Genomic DNA, 21,854 nt, shown 5'->3' with positions numbered 1-21,854 from the left:
TTATCCGAGGACAAGATCCCGTAGCTGTGTTCTTAGCCGAAACATGGTTGGATGAAGCTAGGCTAAAAGGGTTGTGTGACACTTTGAAATTGAAGAATGTTTTCGGTGTTTCAAGAATCACTCGGGAGGGTGGTTTGGCACTTTTCTTGAGGCTGGATTATGATCTGCAAGTAAAGATGATGCATGAAGATTTGCAAGGTTCTATGGGGTGCCCGAAACTGCTAAACGGCATGAATCATGGGATTTATTGAGACAGTTGGGAAATCAAAGCAATCTCGCTTGGTTGTGCGCCAGGGACTTCAATGAAATAATAAGAACTGATGAGAAACTTGGTGGTCAGTTAAGGCCAAACAATCAGATGCAGGGATTCCAAGATGTACTGGATGAAGTGGGTTTTAAAGACCTTGGCTATGTAGGGGACAGATTTACATGGGCAAAACATTACCCCGACGGCTCAGTCATTTGGGAGCGTTTGGATAGAGCTTTGGGCACAGGAGATTGGATTGGCATGTTTCCTACCTTCCAAGTTGTTCACTTGGGATGTGGAATGTTGGACCACAAACCAATACAGTTTCTACCCTTTTGGATCACACCTCGACAAAATAGACCATGGCGATTTGAACAAATGTGGCTCTCTGAAGTTGGATGCCATGAAACCGTAAAGGCCGCATGGGGGGCAGAACTTATGAGTCCTACAGTGAGTCAGGTAGGGGAAAAAATAAAACACTGCCAAAGGGATTTAAAGTGGTGGAGTAGCAGGTTCTTAAAAACATTTCTCGGACCCTCAATGAGAAAAAAAATACTTGCTTAAGCTTGCCGAAGAAGTTGCACAGAAGGGAGGTCCATTTGACCGTGTATCAGACCTTAAGAAGGAGATTTTGGTGTTGCTTGCACAGGAGGAAAAATTGTGGCAACAAAGGTCCCATGCACATTGGCTATCCTCAAGAGACAAAAATACAAGCTTTTTCCACAATAAAGCTTCCCAACACTTTCGAAGAAATAAAATTGAGGGCCTTAGAGACAATGAAGGGATCTCGGCTTTACTGGTGTCATACTATCAGCAGCTATTTACAACTTCAAATCAGAATGGTATTGAGGCTGTCTTAGAAGTCATTCCCTATATTGTCACTGAAGATATGAATTCAATCCTAACAAGTGAGTTCTCAAAAGCTGATGTTGATTATGCACTAAAACAAATGGCTCCCCTTAAGGCCCCTGGCCCCGATGGTATACCCCTAGCTAAAGCTGTGCTTTATTGTCTTCAAAATGGAAATTTTCCCTCTGATTTAAACCACACCTATCTGACCCTTATTCCTAAGGTCAAGAATCCTAATAAAGTTACTGAATTCCGACCCATTGCACTATGTAATGTTTTATATAAACTCGTGTCAAAAGTCCTTGCAAACAGACTTAAAAAAATTCTTCCACATATTATTTCAAAAACACAAAATGCTTTTCAATCAGATAAAGCCATCTCTGATAATATCATTGTAGCTTTTGAGACCCTTCACCTTCACCATATGAAGACTAATAAATCCGATAAAAATGGCTTTATGACCATGGAGTTAGATATGAGCAAGGTCTATGATAGGGTGGAGTGGCGTTTGCTTTTGCAATTGATGGGAAAGAAAGGTTTTAGCCCAAAATGGATTCACCTTATTTCTAAATGTATTAGTACAGTTTCCTACTTTGTTTTGGTAAATGGTGAGCCTGCTGAATTTTTTAAACCAACTAGGGGGATTAGGCAAGGGGACCCTCTATCCCCATACTTATTCCTCTTATGTTCTGAAGGTTTAACACAGCTCATCAAACATGTTGTTCATGCTGGCAAGATTAGAGGTTACTCTCTATGTTGTAATGGGCCTAAGATATCTCAATTGTTTTTTGCAGACGATAGTTTTCTTTTTTGCAGAACACAATTAGGGGATGTAAAAACCATTCAAGAGATTCTTGACACGTATGAGAAGGCATCGGGCCAGCAAATCAACAAGGCAAAAACTACTCTCTTCTTCAGCAAGTCAGCCTCCCTTACTACCAAAAACCAAATCAAAAACTATTTGGGGCTGCCTGAAATAAGAGCTTATGAGAAGTACTTGGGACTACCGGTAGTGATTGGGAAAAACAAAAAAGAGAGCCTAAACTACATTAAGGAGAAGGTGTGGGGGAAACTACAAGGGTGGAAGGAAAAATTTTTATCTCAAGCAGGCAAGGAGGTGCTACTCAAGCAATGGTCCAAGCCATTGCCACTTTTGTGATGGCATGTTTCAAACTTCCAATAGGCCTTTGTAAAGATGTTGAGGTAATGATCCGAAAGTTTTGGTGGGGGCAAAGGGGAGATAGAAGAAAAGTCCATTGGAACAATTGGGATACTTTATGCCGACCAAAAAAGGAAGGGGGTATAGGGTTCAAAGATTTGTGTAAGTTCAACGATGCAATGCTCGAAAAACAAGTCTGGTGCCTAATTCACAATGAGGTCTCTCTCTTCTATAAGGTGTTTAAATCAAAATACTTCCCAATCTCTATCATCTTTGAAGCAAAATCTACAAATGGGTCCTATGCTTGGAAGAGCATTTTAAAGGCTAGAAAAGTGATTGCTTTGGGTGCAAAATGGCGTGTGGGTGGTGGTAGGCGCATCTGGATTTATGGTGACAGTTGGATTCCAGGTGAAGGGTCGGGGAAGGTTCTATCTCCAATTAATTTACTTCCAGCAAATGCTCGAGTTGCTGATCTGATCCATCCTGTCTCAAGGTGGTGGAATTCCCAGATCATTGATTCAAATTTTCTGCCTTTTGAAGCCCAAAGGGTCAAAGCCATCCCCATTAGTTCAGTTGCTCCGAAAGACATACTAATCTGGCCAAAGAGTAGTGATGGAGTTTACACTGTCAAAACGGGGTACAAAGCACTATGTGAAGAAAGTCTGGGAGAAGCTGCCTTGGGCTCAAGTTCTAGGGCTAGAAAAACTTTCTAGTCAGGGGTTTGGAAGTTGCAAGTTCCGAGAAAGATCAAGCAGTTCATGTGAAGGGTTTGTTCAGATTCACTCCCCACAAAGCAAAATTTGTGGAGAAGGCAAATAGTTAACTTGCTTGAAGTGTGAGGCATGTAACTCCTACACAGAAAATACTCTACATGTCCTGTGGGATTGCGAAGAAACTAGAGCTGTCTGGGATCAGGATTTTAAATGGATTGACAGGAGGAAAGCTGCTAGAGGAAGCTTTGCGGACTTATGGGAAATACTCGGTAGCAGACCTGACACTAGGGAGCTGTTTGCAGTCACGGCATGGCGCCTTCTCGACGTAACAAGTCGAGGCTAAAGCATCCCATCTCCCCATTATACCATGTCCCAGCAGAAGCCCAGCACTATCTGGTTGAGTATAAGAAGTATAACAGAACACCGGAAAAACCCCCACAAGCTCAGGAACATTAGGTGGAAGCCGCCGGATGTACATCACTTCAAAAAAAATTTCGATGGGACTGTATTTGCAGAAACAGGTGAGGCAGGAATTGGGGTGGTAATCAGGAACAATTTGGGTCACATCAAAGCTGCAGTCTCTGAAAAAATCTGTGCCCCTTCATCGGTTGCTGTTCTGGAAATGCTTGCAGCTAGGCGAGCAGCTGCCTCCACAAGAGAGATTGGTGTAGAAAACTGCATCCTGGAAGGGGACTCACAAATTGTTATCAATGCCCTGCAAGCTAGAGATGTGACTTACTCAGAGTATGGTCACCTACTACAAAACACTTTGTCTCATTTAAATTCTTTAGAGAATTGATTGCTCTTTCATTCCCTTAGGCAAGGCAATGTTGTTGCAGATGCCTTAGCTAGGTGAGCAAAATTTTCCTTTCCACTTTCTATTTGGTTGGAGTTTGTTTCGCTAGATTTAATAGCTTTTGTAAACACTGATTTACCTTTCACTTAATAAAGTTATCCATCAATGAAATTCTCAAAAAAAAAAGAAACTATAAAAATAAGAGAAATGATATGTCCACAACATTTTTACAACATTTTTACAATAATTAAGGGTATGAACTATGAAGCAATTTCAAGCAAGGGTATTTTAGATGATTCTGGTACTATAATAAATGCGTATATAATTTACAGCCAGTATTCTAGAAGATTCTGGTACGTCTAGAATATTTTATAATTTTCCTTTCAAGCAAACATTTAATCCATTGTTGACAAGGAAAGTCAATCATTCTGAAAATTTGATAGATAGGAGAGAAATTCTGAAATTTTGAAAAAGTTAATTTAGATATGATTTCGGAAGTAATATAATTATCCATGGAATTCTAAACTTTAAGGTTCCATTTGGTTGGAGTGGTGGAAAAGTGAGAGGATAGAAAAAATTTTAATTTTCCTTATTTTTGTTTGCTTGGGAGTGGAAAAGTAGAGGGATGGAAAAAATGTATTTGTATAAATTTACTCATATGCCCTTGTTAAAAAATGATGTACTATTAAAACAAAAATAATGACAAAAAAAAAAAAAGCAATCACCCAAATGTATTTATTTATTTTTTAGAGAGATCACCCAAATTTATTAGAAATAAAAAATCATATCTATAAAAAAAAAATCACGTCTAAAAAAAAAAAAAAAAAAAAAAAAAGAAGACAAACAATCACAAAAGAAAGCAAAAGAGAAAAAAAAAAAAAGAAGAAGAAGAAGAAGGAGGTACAGAGTCTACAGACCAGACCAAAAAAAAAGAGGGCAACGGATTGGACAAGCCCATGTGCAAGTGCACATGGGCATGGGCGTTTTTGTCATTTACATATTAAATTCCTCCCACTTAGTTTTTTCTCTATTTTGAAGAGAAAACATTTTGGTAGACCCAAGGAAAAAACACTTGAGCCTCACCAATTTTTTTCGCTCCCCTCCTTCCAACCAAACACCCACCAAAAAAGTTTTTCTTCCTATTTTCTCTCTAAAGTTTTCCATCCACCTTATTTCACCTCCAAACAAACACACCCTAAACATATAAATTAAACAGGAGAAGATGCCCATTCCCTCCACCAAATAGCAAAATCTTGAAGAAATTTCTTAGCAATATGGCAACAGTTACTATGTCTTTCATTCTTATTCTTTTTCTGAGTCTCATTAGCAAAGGTACAGTGCTTTTACCTTGCGAATTTTTTCATTCATAAGCTCTCTCTCTCTCTCTCTCTTTTTTTTTTTTTTTTTTTTTTTTTTTTTTTTTTTTTTTTTTGCAGATTTGTTCCTATATTACTGAATATTTTCTTTCAATCTCACTGTATAAAAAATTGTGTGCTTAAAAAGTTATTATAGCCAAATGATCTAGTGACATATAATGTTGGTGTTCCTTCATTTTTTTTTTTTTTTGATAAATGGAATAGTAACAAAATACTTTACTAGTTGAACTAACTGGAATCCCGTTATAAAATTTCAGGATTCTGTGCTTGCTCCCTGGACAACATTAATATTAACACAATCCGTAGCGGGAGAGAGATACAAGGCAAACCTGAATGGAACGTGACCGTGATCAACAACTGCAATTGCCCTCAATTGCTCATAAAATTGTCTTGCAAGGGATTTCAGACAGTAGAAAATGTTGATCCTTCCATTTTGTCAATAATGGATGACAAATGCCTTCTTATCAGAGGCAAGCCGTTAGAGGGATTTGCTTCAGTCAAATTTTCTTACGCTTGGGATCCTCCTTTCATCTTATTGCCTTCAGAATCTATTATTGTTGGTTGTTGAAAGAAGTTCTACCTATTCACCCATTATAATAAGTGAATGACTAGTTACATCTTGCTGTGGCAAACTTTGGATTTGATTTTGAATTTGGGTGTTTGGTTCACTTAATATCAATCAATTAAGGTTACATTACATTTTTTTTTTTTTGAGAATATTAAGTATTTTAATGCGCACACACGGGAAGAGGAAAGAAAGTCTTAAAGAAACTGACAGTGGTATATCCAAAAGAGCCTAACTCTTAAGGTTATATTACCTTAATATGAAGTGTTTGGTTGATTTTGTTGCACGTAGAATTACAATAATCTGATATTATAAAATATTTCACATTATCCTAATCTCGTTACTTCTTTTTCTAATATCTCGATAGTTATTAAGGAAAGTGGGGTTTTGAACCCTAGATGTCATGAATATACTAAGAAGAGCCAACCAATTGTGCCACAAGGCTCTTGACAGCTCATTACCTTATTATCTCGTAGGGTGGTGTATCTTTCATTGGCAATGGAATTTTTTGCTTTAATTTGGTTCTTGTTGTGATTGGATTGTTCTGGTTTGTTTGGTTGTGTGGAAAGTTTGTTGGATTGCTGGGGAAAATTTACCAAATATTTTTTGGTAAAATATATCAATTTCTTTTTAATATATTTTTATGAAAAAAATTATTTTTATTATCTTTTTGGATTTATTTTTTAATTGTAAAACCTAAAATGACGTAGTTTTGAGGTCATGAATGGCACAATTTTCTGATGAAAACTAACATGAGTACTAAATCAAGTAAAGTTGAAATTTAGAGAACTAAATTGAACGAAAGTGAAGTTAGAGGATTGAAATGAGTTCTAGTAAAACTTAAGAGAGTACATTGATTTGGATTCACCCATGTCAAAAAAGAGTTTAGCTCAACAGATTGACACTTATTCAATAATTATAAAATTATACAAATTCTAACATTGCTAACCAAAACAAAATAGCACAAATGCAAAGGAGTCTAATCTACCCTTTGAAAATCTAATTAAAATTTAAAACAAACACACAAGTTTTACTTCCACGCAATATCAACATCCCAAAACAAAGAACAAAATTACATATGCCCTACTAGATACCTAATTTGACAAAGAATAAAAACTAATAAGAAATTTACTATTTTAAAAACTTATATTTTACAATCTAATATCTTAAAAACAATCAATAATTTTGTTTAATTTCCGTGCATTGTGGTTGGTACTCTGTTCTAATTTAAGAATATAAATCAAAGTTTGATTGTTTACTTATCTATACATGGTCTCTTTTATAGATATCATGTCATTGTAAGCAATACAAAATCCAGGGAACATCATCTTATATTTTGAAAAGTTGTTTATTTTGGTTATGGACTGTTAAAAAATAGGTTGAAACATCCATAATTTGTGCCAATTTTATTGACATACTTCGACATCACACTTTTCATACTTGTGAAAGCTTCTTATAAATATCTATAATTTCAAATATTTTTTTTAAACTTTATTGATACCAAATTGTCTTGACATGCACTTTTTCAATTGATATCTAAAAAACTTTACTTGTTACATTATTCAAGTGAGAAGAATGCTTCAATCATCCATCTTTTAATTTGCTTGCATGCAACCTGATAAACGCCTCAATTGCTTTCTTGATGACATTTTACTTGAATGGTGTTAATATATATAGCCCTAAACCAGTTTTTTGGCAAACATTTGCTAAGATACAATTGTTTATAATCATTATATGGCACGATTGAAGTTATCTAGGTGTGTGAGTCACGAGAAGAACTTTGGCAATTGTGTTGAGGTAAAATGTCTACACCCCCGTACTTTAATGTAATTGCTCTTACACCCCATAAAATTTCATTTTAGCTAATTCAGTATATAAACTTTAATTATGTAGCGATTAGACCCCAAAACATATATTTCAGCCAATTTATTACATGAACTTTAGTTTGTAACAAATAGACCCATAAACTTTGATGTTGTTGTTGTAAGTCCCGTTCATTATCATTTTTTAAAATTATTTGGTGCAAAAGTGGTTAAATTGGTAGGAAAAGGGGAGGGGGGGGGGGGGGAATGGCTGTGAGGGTCTTATAGCTACAGTATCAAATTTTATTTACTAAATTGGCAAAAGAAAAAGTTAAAGCTATTTGCTACAGTACCAAAACTTATGTACTAAATTAGCTATAAAAAAAAAGTTCATGATTGTAAGTGCAACAATTCCAAAGTTCAAGGGTGTCAGAACAATTTTTTTATTGTATTAGAAAAATTGGGTTATATTTGGCACATAAAATCATAAATAGTCAAATGTGCGATAAACTGATATTTTGAAGCAAAAAATTACTAACAATTTCAGCAAGTTGACCCCTCCCCCCCCCCCACCCCACCCCGCAAAGGAGAAATTGTCATTTTCGGCGTTTTGAAATCCAAAATTCTCTCTAGAAATAGAATAAGGCAACCCAAATGATCAATTTACTCCCCAAATTACCCAAATTGAATAAGATTCTCAATTTTTATTTTTTTCATTTTTACTTTCCAAACAAAGGGATTTTTGTTGGTTTTTGAAGTTGTTCATTATTACTCATACCGGTGGTTATAGGAAAATAAATAAGGTCTTCCAAGTGGGTGGACAAAATTATCCATCATTAAAGACCCACATTAATTGCATAATAACTGGTGGTGACATCAACAAATAACAGATGTCCATTGTCCAACCGGCGTTGACCAGTCATCAAAGCACCATACGTTTTTCTGTTTGGCAATTGGATTATAAGATAACTTTTAGTTTTTATCTACAGTTTTTTAAAACCTCATTTTTACTCGCTTTTTTCAAAGTGCAAGTATATTCTAGCACACATTCATCAAAAAGCTAAATAAGTTCCTAAATGAACATCTATAACCGCCCCATTAATGAAGCTTCCAACAGTCACCCCAAGGCCAATAATAAAGCTCATTCACTGGTAGAACCAAGGTATGCAACCAAACCATTACAACTCTCTCTCTAATTGATCAATATTTTTTACAATTCTGACTTAAGCATAGAAGAATCCTAGGTTAGTACCACAACAGTCCCCTCCGATCCAATTTCATTTCCTTGTATGCCAATTGAGGAGATCCTTGAATGAGATTTGGTAGACGAGTTACATAAGAATTCGAGAGTTCCTTAAGAATTCGCTATTTATTTTGCTGAATTAATGGGCCCCATCTAGCTCAATTCGATAATAGGAATGCCAAATCACTTCTAAGTTTGGTATTTATTATGTCAAGTTAGTACTCTTTCCTCACTTTTAGAAAGTGGTAGTTTTTCTCCTACTGGTATTCTGTTAAATCACTCAACTAATTGTCCCACGCTACCATGCCCATGCACGAATAGCCGCCATTGTGGAAATATTTTTGCTTTTGTTCCTTTATTTCTACTACACACATTATTAGTCTTTCCGTTACTTTCTACAGAAAAATTATTAAAGCTATCATAAGAGAATTATAAGATTATCAAGAGTGAATGTCATAGGTTAAAACTAAAAAATAAAAACAAAAACAAAAACATCAATAGTTGATCAAATACTGCACATTTCCTTATGAATAAAAAAGTATTGCATATTTTTCCAGAATAAGCTGACAGACCACCTAAACCCTTCCATTCTTGATTTCTACCATCCCTCCTAACACAAAAGATTGCAAATAAAAACGATAAGGAAAAAGATGCAAAGTTCACATTTTCATTTCCTCTTCTTTGCAGGAGGCTGAGGTATCTCTTCTTCCTCTTCCTCCTCCGCATCTTCTTCTCCACCGTCATCATCGTCGTTGTCGTCCTCGTCCTCGTCATCATCATCACCATCATCGTCATCTTCTTCACTTCCGCCATCACCATTGGCCCCAGGCTCATCTTCGGGGTCCCCTTTATCCTCACTATCATCATCAGATTCAGTATCCTCATCGCCTTCATCATCGTCATCGTCGTCATCATCATCATCATCCTCGTCATCGTCATCGTCGTCTTCATCATCCTCTGTTTCACTGGAATCTATGTTCTCTGAAACAGTTGCTTTCGCTGAACGAAGCTCAGAGATTGGAAACCTGAAAAATGAAAACGATTTTATAGTATTCCTCCTTACAAAGGAATCAAAAGAGCATGAATTAGAACAAAGCAAGAGAAATCAAGTCACCAACCCTCCAAATGTGTCTGGCTCTCCTGGGAAGAAATCCATTCCATTTGGCAAAATTCCCATCTGAAGGAATTTCAAACTCATGTTAATTAAATAATACGTATAAAATAAAGATCAATTGTTGCGTTTGAATAAACAGCTGCAAAATGGTGATTTGGGTTTTAAAAATGTGCTTTTAATCTTCCAAAATGCCTAACCAAACAGGCCCTAAGAAAGGTAAGACCTACTTATTTTGTATTTGGCAGACCATATTTCAGATTGCTAAAGAATTCCTCTTCCACCTACTCCAACAACTTAATCCGAGCTTTAAACAAATGGGGAAAAACTGTTTTTAAGTACACTAAAAATTAGATTATCAAAAAAGTACACTAAAAATTATGATGTTTGACCTACACATTAGTAGGTGATCAAGTAATATAGGCCCACAGGCAACAATTTTTTTTTTTTTTTAAGTGTATGACATTCTCTCTGCTGGGAAAACAGGTTCTATGTTACAACATATCCTAGACAGAGGCTGGAACCAAGTCAGCAAAACAACAAATGAGAACAATTTTTGAAATACTCATCTGTTCTCTTTTTTGACCCAAAGAGACAAATGAGAAAAACCAAGGACAATTTTTTTCTTATATTCCCTAAATTTCTCACATAATAATTTCAACAAAACTTTCAACTTCAAGTACTGAAAGTTCAGGGTTTTTTTTTTTCTATGCAGTAGTGAAAACAGAAAGAAGCCCAGTGCGTAAAACAATATATAATTCACAACTTTACAATCAAAAAGCTCATATATTGCACAAAACCAGAGAATTAAAGAGAAAGCTAGCAACACATAAAACGCAAAATTCACAACAAATTCACACACACAAAAAAAAAAATCCCAGAAAACATAAGGTGTATACGGTCTATACCATCAAGAGAAAAAAAGCAAGAGACTTGGCCGTCTGAAGCAGCACAGCCTCCATGACAGAGCAAAGAAAGCCCTCAGAAACGACAGCGTTTGAGCAGACACTCTCCATCTCCATCTCTCCTAGTACTAATAGAGACAAAACCTTGAACGTGACAAGACAACGTACACTACACACAAGCGAGGATTTTAGTAGCTTCTTTGTTTGTTTTTATAGTGAGGGTTTTAAGGGTTTTGCATTGCACATTGGTTTGGTTGGGTGTCTAGTATCTAGTACTACTACTAGGATCTGGTTCTAGAAAGTGTGTTGTGATATGTAGAATGAGGCCAAATCTGGACCGTTGGTATTTGATGTTGATTGAGAGGAATTCTACTCTAGTGTAACTTAAATATATATGTGTGTGGAGTTTTCTCTTAGAGATTTGCACTCTAACCTTTACCTCCCATCTCCGCGATAACTTTTACTTGTAAAGTGATTATTGGCGCGCAGTTTTAAGATATCTTTAAATAACAATATTTTGTTAACGGTGTTCTTGTGAGTTTGTTAAGTTCGTTACAAAGCATCAAAGAGATGCCACATGCATTAAGAAATGCCAAAAACTAATAAAAATATGGATTGTAGACTCGATTCCCCATGAAAAATGAATCGACTGAATTATAAAGTTCTATCTTAACATGTGTACTAGTACATCCATTAACAATACTTTGAAATTAAAAATAATTCAAGTTATATGAACGAAGTTTTTTTTGTTGCCTTTTTACGAATTGATAAAAAGAAACTTTATCATATGCAACCATGGTTTTGAAAACCGAATCGGGCATCGAACCGTTTTTTTCAAAATTTTCGGTTCAACCTCGGTTTTTGACTGATTGTTGACTAGTTTTTGGGCTTTTAACCGGACCGGATTGCACCGATTTTCCTGATTGAACCGGTCGGACCGGCCGGTCTGGTCCAGTTTTTAAAACAGTGTATGCAACATTGATTTTGTGCAAACACGGGAAATTAAAAAAAATCATTTTATATATTTATTTATTATTTATATTTTTGTTTAAATATGTAATTTGATAATTATGGTAGTAATTTGATAATTATGGTAGTTATTGATAGACATTTACTATAATGACATTTATATATAAAACTATTTTTTCTACCATTTAAAGAAAATATACTACGGCAAGATTTTAATGAAGGGTTTAATATAGAATAAAATTTACACTCAATTAAAAAAATATTAATAATGGATGTATCAATTGTGAGGTCTCAAAAGCCTTTTTTTTAAAGGTCTTAAAAGCTTATGTAATGCAATATGAAGAAATTAACAAAAAATCAATTTGCTTATACACACACACACACACACATATATATATATATATATATTAAACGGTTAGATTTTAAAAATATGCAGTAATGCTTATTTTATTGAGTAAGGTTGTGTTGTTTAGGGCTACAATCGATTTTGTAACTAAATTTTGTCCATATATATATATTAGCCGACTAGCACGGAAATTATTAAATTATTATTATTATTTTTTCGCTATTTTATTTTTATATCTGAATATGAAATTTGATAATTACAGTAATTATTAAGGACAATTATTATGATTATGATTATATGAAACTTTATATTCTACCATTTGAAGAATATACTAATATGACAAGATTCTAATGGAAGGTTTATATATAGAATAAAGTTATATTTAATTTAAAAATACGTATTCAAATAATGATATGTAAAAAGTAAAAGTTAAAAAAGTAAAATTTTAAGACCCTAAAAGCTAATATGGATGTAGATACACACACAAGAGATTTTAAAAAAAATGTATAAATTTCCTTTACTTTTGTTTTTCTATTTATGGAATTTTATAATTATGTTAATCATTAATATGCATTTATTATGATTTTGTTTGTGCTTCTAGCGGGAATTATATTATATATTATACCATTTAAAGAGTTTATATTTTAACTCTAATAATAATAATAATTATAATGAGTTTGTGAAAATTTGTGAGACTTCAAAAGCTTAAGTGCAAAGTTTTTTGAGGTCAATCAAAAGTCAAAATATGAAAAAAAATAAAAAAATTCTTTTAATTTTTGTATACATTTTTTTTCCTAGTTAGTAACTCAAACTTCATGCAAACATGATTTTGTTGAGCTAAAAGTCAAAATTTGATCTATTCTAGTCACTAACCTGCAAAATGCATGCAAGAATTCTACAATATACATACATACATATACATACATACATATATATATATATTTGGCTATTATCTAGTACACTATTTTTTTTAATAATCATATATTACACTATTAAAGAAAAACATTATATGGCAAGATAATAGTGGAAGGTTTAAATAGAACCTAATACAAAATTAATTAAAAATAAATATTAAAATTTGTAAGATGTGACATAATTTAAATTTTAAAAATATATAAATTTTTTTTACTTTTGTTTTTTTATGTATGGAATTTTATAATTATGCTAATCATTAATATGCATTTATTATGATTTTGCTTGTGCTTCTAGCGGGAATTATATTATATATTATACCATTTAAAGGGTTTATATTTTAAATCTAAAAAAACAAAAATTATAATGAGATTGTGAAAATTTGTGAGACTTCAAAAGCTTAAGTGCAAAGTTTTTGAGGTCAATCTAAAGTCAAAATATGAAAAAAATTTCTTTTATTTTTTTTAATGGATTTTTGTTTCTAGTTAGTAACTCAAACTTCATGCAAACACCATTTTGTTGAGCTAAAAGTCAAAATATGGTCTATTCTAGTCAATAACCCGCGAAATGCATGCAAGAATTCTACAATATACATACATATACATACATACATACATATTTGGCTATTCTCTATTACACTATTTTTTTAAGAATCATATATTACACTATTTAAAGAAAAATTTATATGGCAAGATAATAGTGGAAGGTTTAAATAGAACATAATACAAAGTTATTTTTAAAAAAAATTAAAATTTGTAAGATGTGACATTATATTAAAAAGTCAGCTAAAAGTTAAACAATCTTATTTTCTTATCTTCACATCTTGTTTAAAAGTAGGAAATCAAGAAAACAACACACGTGAAAATTTTGGTTTTTATTTTTATAGTGTTTTGATTGCTTAGAGCAAACCTGCTAGTATGTGAATTTTTTTGGGTGCATCCAAATTGTTATTACTATTCGACACATCTATGGAATGAAATAACTTGAAAACCGCAATTTGAATAGTTCTTCGATGTTGTTACTCTAAGATCCCCTCCAAAATTCAATGCACGCTACAAAATTTCCCAAACAATCAAACTACGAAATTGTTATTACATTCAAAATTTTAACAAACACACAAATAATTTTCGTTTTCACAAAATTGGCCAAGAATTTTCAAATTCAAATGAGAGAGAGAGACTCACATATCAATTAGTTGTGAGGAAAAGGACACAAAGCCCTGACATTGTGAAAATTTGTGAGACTTCAAAAATTATAATGAGATTGTGAAAATTTGTGAGACTTCAAAAGCTTAAGTGCAAAGTTTTTGAGGTCAATCAAAAGTCAAAATATGAAATTTTTTTCTTTTTTCTTTTTTATGGATTTTTTTTGTTTTTTTGTTTTTTTTTGTTTCCTAGTTAGTAACTCAAACTTCATGCAAACACCATTTTGTTGAGCTAAAAGTCAAAATATGATCTATTCTAGTCAATAACCCGCGAAATGCATGCAAGAATTCTACAATATACATACATACATACATACATACATATATATATATATATATATATATTTGGCTATTTTCTATTATAGTATTTTTTTAAGAATCATATATTACACTATTTAAAGAAAAATTTATATGGCAAGATAATAGTGGAAGGTTAAAATAGAACATAATACAAAATTAACTAAAAAACATATTAAAGTTTGTAAGATGTGATATTATATTAAAAAGTCAGCTAAAAGTTAAACAATCTTATTTTCTTATCTTCACATCCACTACAAAAAACTGGGCCTATAGTGGCGTTTGTGAAAACGCCACTATAGGTCCAAAAAACGCCACTACAGGCCCATTCGGGCTATAGTGGCGTTTGCTGTAGTGACATTTGTAAACGCCATTCTTGTACTGCAATTATAGACCTATAATGGCGTTTATGGAGAAACCCCAGTATAGACCAATTTTTTTATTTTTTAAAAATGCTATAGTGGCGTTTGAGAACGCCATTATAGGGTAGACCTATAGTGGCATTTTTTAAATGCCAATATAGACTCACCCTATAGTGGCGTTCTGCAAACGCCACTATAGCCCAAAAACCAACAAAAAAAATTCAATTACGAAAAAATTTATTTTTGGTAATTATTTTTGGTAATCAAATGGAAAAAGTTTTTTTATTGAATTAAAATTGTAATTAAATTAAAACTACAATTTTAATTAAATCAAAAGATAAAAAAAAATAAAAATAAAAATAAAAACAAAATACAAACAACACTACAGCTAGCCCAACAAATTCAAAATGAAACACAAACCCACCTAAAAAAAATTCAAAATCAAACATACTCACTGTGGGGACTAAAAGGACCTAAGTAAGTATTTGGGCCTTGGGCTTTATTAATGGGCGCTAGTTTGTTTTAGACTAAAAGCCCCCTAGAACTGCAGGTCGGCCCATGAGTCGAGAGTCCGAGGATTCGTCCGAGGACGAATCTCTCCTCGGATAAACCCACGATGATCCTGGGATTCGTTAAAAAGATTAAGGCAGAGTTCTGGAAAAACCGTTGGTTAAGAGGGGGATTTAAGCACCCTCCGGACGCAACGGTGTGAGAAAATATCTAAAAAAAAGGCTGCTACCTCCACATTAAAGACACTGCACCTACCTCCCTGGCCGCATTAATGAGAAAATGACCCATGAATAGTAGAAGTCAGCCTTCTTGCTATCGTTTGAAGACTTCCAGAAGGTGGTGAGACAGGTGTTTAATAGGGTGATTTGCGTTACACGTGGATAAAGAGGGAAGAAGAAGAAGTATTTAAGGAGGGAAGAGAGTAAAGAAAAGGGGGGGGGGGGGGCTAGACAAATATTAAGGACTGTAACCTTTGAAAGAAGAAAGAGAAGTAATATATAAGTTGTCCTCGGCTTACGTCCGAGGAGGTTCGTTTTGCCCTGTTTGTCTATTGTTTGCAAATACTGTAACATTCTAGCCTGTTCATTGAGCTTCGAATATCACTAAACTAGATTGCGAGCCCACACTCTACAAATTTCATTGTTTAAGGCTCATTGGGCCTGAGCCCACGTGTGTTTTTGGGTCCAGGCGCAATTGTGCACTTACACTCACATCTAAAATTTTTTTTAAAAAAATAGCAACTCCACCCCCAACACATTCAGCCGCCATAGATCAACCTGCAAAAATAAATCATCAAATAGATTTTGAATTTTTCACTACTTTCTTGGTTCTATTACCAAAGATATTATCACACTTGAAATTTCTAAACCTATCAATAATAAAAAGCCAAAGAATTCACAAAAATTAATCAAAAGTCTCAGAAACCCACGAAGCAAAGTTGACAGTAGACAAAGGAATAGACCAAAACTATAATAAAAAAAGGAATAGACCAAAAAAATCATTAATTTATTTTTTTTTAAAAATACTTACTTGCAACTATACAACCAATGGCATCAAACACAATAACACTCTTTCTTCAATCACAAATCCCATAACAGTAGCACCATTTACAAATTTGAAGAAAATTAACTAATTACAACACCATCTTCAAATCCAAAACCCACTAACATTAACACCACCACAAATTAAATAGGGGAAATAAAATCAAATAGGAGAGAAAGAGAAAAGAATAAATCCATGCCTGTAGGAAGAGTGAAAGAAGGGGAAAAAAAAACAGAAAAGAAGAAAGATGGAGGAGTACTAGAGATAAGGAAGAAAGAGGAAGAAAGAAAGAAAAAAGAAAAAGAAAAAGAAAAGGAAAAGCTACGTACAGGAGATAAGGGAGAAAAAGGAAGAAAGAAAGAAAGAAAATAAAATATTAAAAAAAAATTGCCTATAGTGGCGGTTGTGAAACGCCACTATAGGTCCTTCTCTTACAAGGGCCTATAATGGCGTTTGTAAAACGCCACTATAGGAGAGCCTCTAGTGGCGTTTGTCAAACGCCACTATAGGTCTTTTTTCCTCTAGCTCATATTTTAAAAAAACCAATCGGAAAAAGAAAAAAAAAACGCCACTATAGGTCTTTTTTCCTCTAGCCATATTTAAAAAAAAAACTATAGGCCGTTGTCAAATGCCATTATAGGGCAAGGCCTATAGTGGCGTTTCATAAACGCCACTATAGGTCTTCTTCCCTCTGGCCTTAAAAAAATCCAACTGAAAAAAAAAAAGGAAAAAAAAAAACTGAAATGAAATGTGCCTATAGTGGCATTTTAAAAAAGCTGCTATAGGCCATTGGAAACGCCACTATAGACCCATTTTATTGAAATGCCACTATAGGGTACCTATAGTGGCGTTTTTAGCAAACGCCATTATAGGCCCAATTTTTTGTAGTGACATATCAATTAAAACTCCATGTTAGATTCACATTAAAAAGATCCCACTTCAACTCACCTCTCTCTCTCAAGAAATTATACAGTCGTGGACTATGTCACTTGTCTACCATTTCACTAAAAGACTCCCACTTGTTTAAAATTGTTGAGTTAGTAATCAGTTTCTGTTTTAAAAAAATTTTAACTCAACAATTTTAAACAGGTGTGAGTTTTTTAATGGAATGGTGGACTACATCACTTGTCCACCATGTGGACCTTATAATTTCTCCTCTCTCTCTCTCTCTCTCTCTCTCTCTCTCTCCATATTACAATACTCTTTTCTCTCAAATAATAAGTAATGCTAATTAAATTCATTATAGAGTCTTTAATTCATGTTAGAGGAGGAAGTACTACTCATGGTGCATTAAATAATTTTCTATCATGATCCATACAACTAATAATTTATAGTTATTATAAATGTTCAAAATTGTTAATTAAATTCATTGTCTTCGTACTCTTAAACCTTGGTTTAAAGGGATAAGGTAGAAATTATGTTGAATTTTCCACCTTACATACTAACTGCAATTTACTAAAAATCCTCTAAAAAAAAAAAGAAATTTACTAAAACTGGTCCTTTTTAATTGCCAACATTTGGAGCTGTCAAAATGCAAAATTAAATGAGTTAACAATATATGTAAACCAAAATCATTTTTAAACAATCATTATTGTTTACTATCATAAAGGCCATTAAGCTACAAACACAATATATATAGATATATATATATATATATATATATATATATATATATATATATATATATATAACATACACACCAATTACAAAGTACAAATATTTCTAAATTAGCATATCACACCATACATGGGCCCGCTATATTCTGTAATTTAAATTTTTTTAATTGACCAAAGCATGAAATGATTGGGTAATTTAAAAATGTTATGAATTTGTTGTACATTTTTATTGTATTCCTAGGAGGACTCTTATAAAGGACTGCGAAACCAATAAATTTATAGTCATTAAAATGGTTCAAAATCATTAATTTCATAGTCTTCACTCTTCATGGCGCATTTTTTTATTTATTAAAAATAGGTCTTCATGATGCATTTAACTTTTAGTGTATGCAGAAATTATACTTTTTCCCTAAATTTTTCACCCTATTTACTTAGTAACTACATTTTAGAATATATGGTCTTCTTAGGTTGCCAAAATTTACAGGATATCAAAAAAAATATTAAATAATTTAAATTATAATAAATGATTTACCATATATTTTGTTTTGTTGAACTTTAAATGGTTTACCATATAGGAGTTGTAATTACTTTCACATAATTAACATTGCTTACTATTGTAAAGTTCCACAAAACTAATAAATTATGCAGTAATTAACTAATAAATTATAGTAACTGTAAAGGCAAAAAAATCATTAAATGCATAGACTTCATAAATGAGTACAATGATGTAGTTCCTTCTCTCATATTAATTGTGGGACTAAGACCCATAATTATGTAAGATGAGAGAGTCTAACAATATTGTACTCTCAAAGTATTATATATTTACTCTTCATAGATATTAAACCAAAAAAAAAAAAATAGAAGGGCTACGTCCACAATATTTACACAACAAATCATAGGTGATTAGTTGTTATCGATTTTAATTTGAACCTATTACTGAAATTACTTTTCTACCCAACCAATAATAACCCATAACAATTTGCCACATAGAATTTGTTGTGAAAATGTTGTAGACATAGCATTTCTCAACAAAAAAAAAAAAATTCAATACTCCAAGAGAAATGCTCACTTCTCTTACAATTGGCACTTTCTAGTATTATTTCCAAGAAGAATGTCCAAGGTTCAAATATCCCTCCCTCTCAACTATCAAATTATAAAAAAAAAAAAAAAAAATACTCATTTCTCATACATGATGGTGGGTCCCAATATAAATTTAATTAGTAAGACCTATTATTATTTGAGAGGAGGGAGCACAATAATGAAAATTACTCCGGGCCAAAAACATCTACACACATTTTTGTTTCAAGCGAAAATACTATTTTGGTCCTTACATTTTAAGGTCATAGTCAATTTAATCCCTTTATTTTAATAGTAGCCAATTTGGTCCACGTTATTTTCAATTTGCAATCAATTTGGTCCTTACTGTTAATTTACAAACAGAAAATGCATATATGGCTAACAGTGTGCATAGCTAGCATGCTAGATGCTAATGTGGGTGCTAAAAAAACAAATTAATTAATATTAAACAATACCACATCAGCATTTAAATGAAAATTTTAATAATTCACTTGCTGCAAAAATTAAAAAATTAGATGGACACGTGGTGCAAAATTGGACTGCAATTTAGAATCTAATTGGATTTTCTCTGAACTTTGACTTTTAATATATATATATATATATATATATATATATATATATATTATATAATCAGAAACCATTACATGTTTTAGAAATGTATGGTTTAAAAAATGTGTAAATTAATACCATGTATAATTAGAGCCATATAATTGTCATTATTTTTAATTGTACTCATGCATCTGCACAGAGTTATATACTAATTTAAAAAAAAACCAAAACCAAAACCAAAATAATAATAATAATAATAATAATAATAATAATAATAATAATTGTAGGGATAAAGGGCCCAGAAAAGGATATTGGGTCGTGGGTCATGTCTGAGGACAGGTGGATATTAATGAGCACGTAAAAATTAGTAAGTTATGGAAGAAGTCTGGTCATAAAAGAGTGAGAATGAAATCCGAGGAGAAATACCAGCTCGGCAAAGCATAGTAGGGGTCAACGATCTGACCTTTCATCAAGAATGAGACACCAGACGATTATGTTGGTAAGAATAAGCATCAGATGGGGATAAGACAAATGACCAATGAGAAATATCTAAGAGGAAAGCTGTTACCACCGCATTGAATGCTCTGCAGCTAACTCTCTGGCTGCATTAATGTGGAGGTGATACCTAAATAATAATCTCCAACTTTACAGCTACCCACAAAGACTTTAGGAAGGTGCTAATGGGACAAGTATCAAAGCCAACAATTTGATCTACACGTGGAGAGTTGAGATGAAGTCATGAAGGTGAATATAAAGAAGGAAATCCCTACTACAAAGGGATCATCAGATAATTTAGAGAAAAAAAAAATCATTGTATACTCAAGAACTGTAATTGTGTTTAAGTTTGAGAGAAATACACAAGAACTACCATCCTCGGACTTTGCCAAGGAGGATTTTCTTTGCATTGAACTGCTTATGTTCATGCTTTCAAATATCATTTAGCCTATTGTAATTACTGTCCAACATCTTGGAGTTCAATTTCTAACCAACTCTCTACAAATTCATTATTTTGGGCTCTTTGGACCTTAGTCATTTTCACCTTTGGGCTTTCCAAGCAAAACATGCCCTTACAATAATAATAATTCCTCATATGGAATGCTAAAACTATAGCCATTAATAAATAGTTAAATACTAACAATAACATTCATTAACCTAAGAAAGAAACAAAGGAAAAAAAAGAAAGAAGAAAAGCGTGCACAACTAGACCACCAAATTTGTCAAATAACACAATTTTAGCAAAATTTTAGAGAAAAAAAATATCCTGACAAAGTTATTCAATTATGTAGCACATTTTTGGAACTCAAGTTCTAAGCAAGTTTGGACTCCACTACTTGACATGCCATGCATTAGAACTCACTCAAAAAAACGTGTTGTATAAGTAAATAACTTTGTTAGGATGCGTTTCTTCTAAATTTTTGCTAAAATTATGTTATTTGGAAAATTTGGCCCAACTAAACATTCATCAAAATCAAATATTGGTCCATTTTGAAAACAAACGCATTATGACATTCATCAATTATATGGTTCACAACACGTTCAAACTCACTCCATTTTTGTCTCTCTTCCATCACAATATTGCATCGTTCGCGAAGCCCAAACTGAGAAGGACCAACTTAGTTAGTCGCTTTCATTCATCAATAGCAACACCCCTAATGACAATGAACCCACCACAGTCAGTTGCTCTCCTTCTTCACTGTTCACTGCCACGAGCCACCATCAAGGTCATCTACTTGCTCTCTCCCTCCATCTCTACTTTTCTTGGACTCATCCACTTTGTCTCTCCTTCTTCGATCTGTGATGGTGTGAGGGTTTGGGTTATTTGATGGTTAATATGTTTGAGCTATGGTTGAAATTTGGTTTTAGAGTTTAGTGGTGATGGATTTGGGTTCGGTGGTGGTGTTGGGCCGTGGGGGTGGTGGTAATTTGGGTTTGCTGGTGGTGGATCTGGATTAGTGGTGGTGAATCTAATTACCAGTGAACTGTTTGGTTATGAAGAAATTGCAAGAAAATAAAAGTAAAAATTGAGAAAATAAAAATGAAAATCTGTTTGGTTACCGAGAAATGGGGAGTAAATTTTAAAAATATAAACAAAGAAAAGGATAAATTGGTATAAAAAATGTATTTTATAAACGTTGATGTGGCATTTCATACCATCTAAGCGCTGACGTGGATACTAAAATTTAGACACATTAGCATTAGGCATGC

At 33.1% G+C, this 21,854-nt stretch overlaps 2 protein-coding genes across 2 annotated transcripts; one reads left to right on the top strand and one right to left on the bottom strand.

Moving 5' to 3' along the window:
• The first annotated feature begins 3,335 nt into the window (after positions 1-3,335).
• LOC142622465 (uncharacterized) lies at positions 3,336-3,767 on the top strand. The gene has a single exon (XM_075795935.1). The coding sequence runs from the start codon at positions 3,336-3,338 to the stop codon at positions 3,765-3,767; it is 432 nt and encodes a 143-aa protein (XP_075652050.1).
• Positions 3,768-9,314: 5,547 nt separating this feature from the next.
• LOC142634344 (uncharacterized) lies at positions 9,315-10,915 on the bottom strand. Its single transcript, XM_075808643.1, has 3 exons — positions 10,770-10,915; positions 9,869-9,927; positions 9,315-9,775 (listed from the first exon to the last, which is right to left on the bottom strand). Exons 1-3 carry the CDS (start codon positions 10,881-10,883, stop codon positions 9,418-9,420), a joined length of 531 nt encoding a protein of 176 aa, XP_075664758.1. The 5' UTR covers positions 10,884-10,915; the 3' UTR covers positions 9,315-9,417.
• Positions 10,916-21,854: the final 10,939 nt, after the last annotated feature.

This window comes from Castanea sativa, chromosome 1, assembly GCF_040712315.1.
Source record: "Castanea sativa cultivar Marrone di Chiusa Pesio chromosome 1, ASM4071231v1".
NCBI classification, from domain to species: Eukaryota; Viridiplantae; Streptophyta; class Magnoliopsida; order Fagales; family Fagaceae; genus Castanea; species Castanea sativa.
This window is presented reverse-complemented; position numbering and strand designations above follow the sequence as displayed.